Source organism: Urocitellus parryii, chromosome 11 (assembly GCF_045843805.1).
Source record: "Urocitellus parryii isolate mUroPar1 chromosome 11, mUroPar1.hap1, whole genome shotgun sequence".
In the NCBI taxonomy this organism is placed as follows: Eukaryota; Metazoa; Chordata; class Mammalia; order Rodentia; family Sciuridae; genus Urocitellus; species Urocitellus parryii.
Window position 1 is genome coordinate 59,198,836 of NC_135541.1, and position 6,646 is coordinate 59,205,481.

A 6,646-nucleotide genomic window follows, 5' to 3' on the forward strand; every position below is an offset into this window, starting at 1 on the left:
TTTGGTATTGGGTATGATAGTTTCTAAACAGTGACCTCCATTGACTCTCAGTTGTGCTTGACCGGGAACTTTTATCTTCTTATTTAGACATTCAAAAATTACTTATTAAAACTCGTTTTTTTTTTTTTTTTTTTTACCAGACATGAAGACAGCTACTGAAAAAAGCATAGTTAAATAAACACAATTCATTTTCTCAGTGAGCTCTCAATCTGGTCAGGGAAAAGAAGATTTAAAGATTCAGGGAAGAGAACAGAGCAGGGAGATGAGAGAAAGTATGAGCATGCTAACTAATTTTGTGTAGCAGTGAATCAATCAGTTCAGCCTAGTATTGAAATACAGTCAACACCCGACACATTTCCAAACTTCTGTGATTTTTAATGCATTTTCTTAATATTAGAAAGATTACTGTCTTGTGTTAAGGAGTCATTAATTTGAAAGTTGACATTTCTTTTGTTTCACTTCAGTTTATTTTCCCTCTGCAAAATTCAAAGAAATTATAGCATTTTAGTTAAAATGACATTTTTAGTATATATTTTCTCTCTTTTTATCTGTATCCTTTAGTCCATTTCAGCATGTAAAATATTTAAAGAGGAGTCTTAAATGGTATAAAACAAATTTTAATATCATTTATTTCTGGAGGCTAGAATTTTAAGTTAGCTTTTTCTAAAGCATTCTTAACTTCGATATATACAGTGTATAATAATCATTTATTTTTAAAGTCATAGAATCATTAAGTTTTTAAATATTTTTTTAAAGACAGAGAGAGAGAAAGAGAGAGGGAAAGAGAATTTTAATATTTATTTTTTAGTTTTCGGCAGACACAACATCTTTGTTGGTATGTCGTGCTGAGGATTGAACCCGGGCCGCACACATGCCAGGCGAGCGCGCTACTGCTTGAGCCACATCCCCAGCCCTAATAATCATTTTTAACAAAGGAATGAAGGTCTTTTTGTATAAGAAAGATATTATAATGACATTTTGTTCATAGTGGAATGAAAGGGGTATGATTGATGTGGGGAAGGAGTAGCTGGGGCAGCAGAGGGATAGTTTCAGGTTGTAGGTTAGTGGTGGTGATTTTTAATGATGGAGGCTGAATTTTGAATGTTATTTTATGTCTCTATAACAGTTTAATCCCTTTAATCCAATCACACCCAAGCATCCTACTTTTATCACCTCTCCGTCACTGAAGGACCGGATTCACTGTGTGGCTTATGTCTTAGACATCAACTCTATTAAGAGTCTCTCCTCTGAAATGGTAGCAAAGCTCAAACAAATTCATGAAGAAGTATTAAAATGTGGTGAGTCTCATCATATCAAAAATTTTTCATTTTGGAATAACTTATATGTCCAGAAAGTTGCAAAGAGAGTACAGAGAGGCTCCATGCACCCTTTACCCAATTTCCTGAGCCCTGGGTTTGGTGGCAATAGTACGTAGAGCTCATTCAAAGGCTTGACCTAAGGAAAGCCTTAAAATACATAAATTTTAAGAACTTAAAGACTACATTGGCTATAGTTGTTTCTGATGTTATTTTCCTGTGGCTTAATTGGAGGTCATCTTCCCAGGCTATGTGATTATAGATATGGAAGATCTAAAACAGGAAACTGACATTATTACAATGTACATGCATGGGTCTATGTTATTTTATCACATGTAGATTCATGTAATTGTCACTACAATCAGAATACAGAATTATTCCATCACAATAAAGACTTCCCTCAGCTGGGTACCATGGGTACGCATGTAATCCAAGTGTTTGGGAGCCTGAGACAGGGGGATTGTGAGTACAAAGCCAGCCCCAGCAACTTAGTGAAGCCCTAAATAACTTGATAAGACCCTGTCTCTAAATAAAAAATGGGGGGGAGATGTGGCTCAGTGGTTAAGAACATCTGGGTTAAATCCCTGATAACCAAAACAAACAAACATTTCCCTCATGATACTATCTATTTCTTCACCATGCTTAACTATTAACAACCACTACTATCTTTTGCAATTTGAGACTGTTGTGTAAATGAAATCATATATTATGTCAGCCTTTTTGACTAGGCTAATATTCTTTGAAGTCCATCCAAGATGTTGCATGCATTTATTGTTCACTCTTTTTATTGTTGACTAATATTTCATTGTGTAGATATACCACAGTTATTTAACCCTTATCTATCAAAAGATATTTTGATGGCTTCCAGTTTTAGTTTTTGCAAATATAAGTTCTATAAATATTAGCATACATGTTTTTTTGTAGATACATATTTTCATTTATCTGGCATGGATCCCTGAGGGTATTATTGCTGAGTAAAATATAGTAAGTGTATATTTAGATTTTAAAAAATTTACCAAGTTACTCTCAGGTAAAACTGTAGCAATATATATTCCCACTAGTATTGTAATAGTATTATTTGCATTTTTCTAATATTTTATATTATTTCTAATTTTAAAACAATGTTAACTCTTTTAATAGGTATATAGTAATATCTCATTATAATTTGTCTAGTGACATCAAATGCCTTTTATATGCTTATTTCTTTTGTATTTCTTCTTCAGTAAAGTATCTTTTCATGGCTTTTACTTATTTTTAGGTTGAACTATTTATTGAGTTTTGTTTTTGTTTTTCTTACTGTTGAGTTTGAAGAGATCTCTACGTTCTAGATATGAGTCCACTGTCAGATATATGGTTTGCAAATAATTTCTCCCAGCCAATTTTTCTTTCCATTATCATTATTTTTAGCTGTGCCTTCTCTCTTCTTTGGGGACTCTGAAAACATGAATTCTAGATCCTTTTTCATAATCCTACTGTGTATTTATTTATTTGTTTCTATTGGCTATTTTTTAGAGTAGGTAACTTCTATCAATATATCTTTATAGCCTCTGATTTTTTGTATTCTCTATTCTGCTTTTGACCATATCCAGTGTGTTTTCTCATTTTGGGCTATATATTATTTTATGTCTATAATTTTCATTGTGTTCTTTTCCATATATTTTATTTCTTTGATAAGACTTTCTATTTTTCACTTGTTTCAAGTGCATTCCTATTTGATTGTTAAGTGTGTCTAAAATTGTGCTTTAACTTTCTAGCCAAATAATTAAAAAATATTTTTCATCTGATTAGGTTTCAGGATCTTCTGTTTAGTTTTTCTCATTCAAGTGGAAATTTTCCTGGTTTATGATGTGAGAAATAATTCTTAATTATATCTTGGATACTTCAGAAATTATGTTACAGGGCTCTGGATCTTACTTAGACCTTGTGTTTTAGCAGACCCTCTTAACACCAGTGAAGTGGGGAAAACCCATGAGGCCCTTGGGGGGCAGGGCACTTTGTTACTTCTTCTTATATGACCTTCATCACAGAAGCTTGTCACTTGGCCTCCCCCAACACTGCCAGAGAAAGAGACGAGGATGACTCATTATTGCTAGTGTGGTGGATGTCCAAAATCCCCAGTAGCCTCTGTTGAGATCACTAAGGTGGTTGCATGGGGTAGGGCTGAAGTTATTTCTGTAGTACTTAGCTGGAGTAGTGTGGCCATTGTAAGAAAGTACTCATCTTGCCAGGTTGCCCTTTTTTAAAGCTCTGGCTAGAGAGACCAGATTCTTTTTTTTTTTTTTCTTTTCTTTTTTTCCAGTTCTAGTTGACCTTTCCTGGTTGTGGGTTTCTCCAGCAGGGAATTTGGAATGTATGTGTTGAAAAGAAAACCTACGGAAGCCACCTCTGGAATGTTTCTTTGTTCCCAACCTTTCTAGCCTTTGTGTCTTCTCTCCACCTTTCAGTTTCTGTTGTTGATTTATGCATAATGCCCAGAATTTTTTGGCTGCATTTAATGGAAAGAATTTGCTAACTTTGCTAGTTATTTACCTGGGACTTACATAAAGAGACTAAAGTGAAGACAGTCATTTTAGTAATAGGAATTAGAAATACAAGATTTCTAAAAGCTCTGGTAAAGGAGTCTTAGGACATCCTGAATTTGATTGATATTGGGAAACCTTAATTTTATTCATTTTTCCTTGGAAGCAGTTGCTAGCAAAACAGAACTTTGGTAAGTTTAGAAGCCAAGTATGAATTATTTCTCCAGTCTCTGGTTTGAGGCAGAATGTAGTGGGTTCTTACTGGAGCTGTGATATCAAGGCATTTGCTTTGGTATATGCTCACAGTGTTCCTCACTTTCTCTCTATCTCTCTCTCTTTTTTGTTTATTTGTTTGTTTGTTTGTTTTTTAGTTCTCCGAGTACAGCAAGCACTATTACTCCTGTGACAACTTTAGAACACAGTTTGAATGGGAGAGTAGATTTTTGCAATTATTGCAAATGTAGTTGTATTTAAAAGGAGCATACTCTATATACAGAGTTAAGAAAAATTGTGCTGTGAATGGATAATTATGAATGTAATGCACTCCACTATTGTCATGTATGTAAGAAATTTTTTTTAAAAAGGTGGATCTTTCATGTTGGAAGAAAAAGCATTTATCCTTGAGAAGAAAATTCAGGCTCCATAGTGAGATTTACTGGGACTATTTCATTCTCCAGTTCTTAAAATTACCTTACATAGAATGGCTTTCACACAATTTAATTACCTGTTTGACATATTGCTGTCTGTGATATAAAATAACAGATTTATCTGTTTGATACAGGTGTAGCACGTGTAGCCTTACTTACTAAAGTGAATGATTGTGATGAAGTTCTTCAAGAGAACTTTCTAAACATGTCAAAAAAGATGACTTCCTGGAACCAGGTGAAGAATGCTGTTTGTAATTGGATATTATAGTAATAGTATCAGAATCATACTCTGTGTGTGTGTGTATGCGTGTTTGTGTGTGTGTGTGTGTGTGTGTGTGTGTGTGTGTGTGTGTGTGTGTTCACACAACATATCCAAAGGCAAAGGATTGGAATCCATTGCTTGGCTTATTCAACTTTATACTTTTTTAAAACAATAATTTTCTAAATTATAATTACATTCTGAAGAGAATCTATCAAGCTATGGCTTTTTCAGTTTCTTGGATATTATTTAAAATCCAATCAAGTTTCAAATATGACATGCTTTTTAAATACGTTTTTCCACAGGTAATGTTAATCAACCAAATGCTAGGCATTCCTCTTTCTAATATCTTGATGGTTAGAAATTATGCTTCAGAGCGGGAGCTGGACCCTATGAAGGACGTTCTGATCCTCTCTGCACTGAGGCAGATGCTGCGGGCTGCAGACGACTTCTTGGAGGACTTGCCTCTTGAGGAAACTGGTAAGCCGGGCTCTTTCTGTTCCTCTTGTAAGGCACTGGTGTTTTTTGAAAAACCTTAAGTTATACTTCAATTGCGTGGATGGGGCCTGACTAGTCCTGACAGTTGTGTTTGAAGAGATGCTTCATTTCTGTTCCTTTGTTTTCTTTTCAGATGAAAGTTCATAATTGTTTAAATTCTCCCAGTGAAATTAGCTGCCTGGATTCTGACCCTTGGCACAAATCTAGAGTGGGATGCCCCAGTCCATCTGTTCATGGCCTTCTTCAGCATCTGCTGTTGCTCGTGATTTGCCTTCTGCCCTAGACAACATCTAACTGATGGCTGATAGGATCAGTCACTCCTCAGACCAACCCAAAGGTCAACCCTTGAGAAGTGGTGGCCCAAGATATGTCCTGCCACAAAACTACTCTCCATGTTTCTGAACCATTTACAATTTAGTATCTGTGACACTTTTCTCACCCTTCTCAGGCAAAATCCTTACTTATTCATCTACAGCACTTTATGTAACGATATGAGTTCTGATCACATTGAATACTGATTATAAAGTGATTAGATAGATACCTGCTTTTCTATATATAGTGAGTTCTTTGAGAAACAGGGTTTGGGTTTTGTCTCTTTGTATTCACAGAGCTTAGCATAGTACCTGATTATACACAAGCATACCTGTGATAACTCTTCTCTCCTATCCTCTCCAGAGTAACATTTACTTTAAATATTTCTCCATATAGAAGGGAAGGCAAAGAGAATGAAAGGCTGAAGAGAACAAATGGAAATATCAGGGGGAAAGTATTTTACTTGTCTCTGGATGAAAATATGAATCTCTAAATAATTTAATGTAAATTAAAAAGAGCCTGTATTTCTTAACAAGTTAGTGTTTTATTTCTGTGAAAAAATAAAGTTTCTTCCTCAAATGATAACTGTGCCTGATTTCATTTGAATTCCAAACCATCCTAGTCATGTATCCAAAGTGGAATGATCAAATAAGGTTACCATTGTAAGTTAATAAGAAGGTTGTCTTATGTAAATGCCCAGATGATTCTGAAGTCCTCTTGGTAGCTGTCAAAATTAGAACTATCAGTAAAGACTATCAATAAAAAAAAAACAAGTCCCCAAAATAGTTTTCAGTTATTTATTTTTTTACCTGTAAAGGCTTCATAATTCTCTTCTTCCAATTTCTCAAAAATGTTTTGCTTCAATGGTTACTTATATTCTAACAATCTAATTTACATTTAATCAAAATTAGTCTCTTCTGGTTATTTCTAGGTATTAAGAGTATCAGAATTTCTTAGATCTAGGCAAGGGAAAACGAATGTTCTTAAAGTACAGCTGCAGGTGAAGCTGGGCTCAAGTAAATGTTTGGGAGCCATGATCCAAAGGAAGAGATGGGGTCTTTAAATAAGGTCTAGAAACAGGATGGTCATAGAAAT

The 6,646-nt window shown here is 34.7% G+C and overlaps 1 protein-coding gene across 4 annotated transcripts in view; it reads left to right on the forward strand.

The window, feature by feature from the left end:
* Ifi44l (interferon induced protein 44 like) overlaps positions 1 to 6,186 on the forward strand; it is a 31,171-nt gene extending 24,985 nt beyond the window's left edge. For 3 of the 4 annotated variants that reach the window (XM_077791255.1, XM_077791257.1, XM_026409754.2), the window contains 4 exons: positions 1,127 to 1,298; positions 4,617 to 4,717; positions 5,047 to 5,221; positions 5,373 to 6,186. In XM_077791255.1, coding sequence (XP_077647381.1) covers positions 1,127 to 1,298; positions 4,617 to 4,717; positions 5,047 to 5,221; positions 5,373 to 5,386 — 462 coding nt within the window. In that variant the 3' untranslated portion in view covers positions 5,387 to 6,186. The remainder of the gene's footprint in view (positions 1 to 1,126; positions 1,299 to 4,616; positions 4,718 to 5,046; positions 5,222 to 5,372) is intronic. The other variant, XM_077791256.1, reaches the window with a different exon arrangement.
* Positions 6,187 to 6,646: the final 460 nt, after the last annotated feature.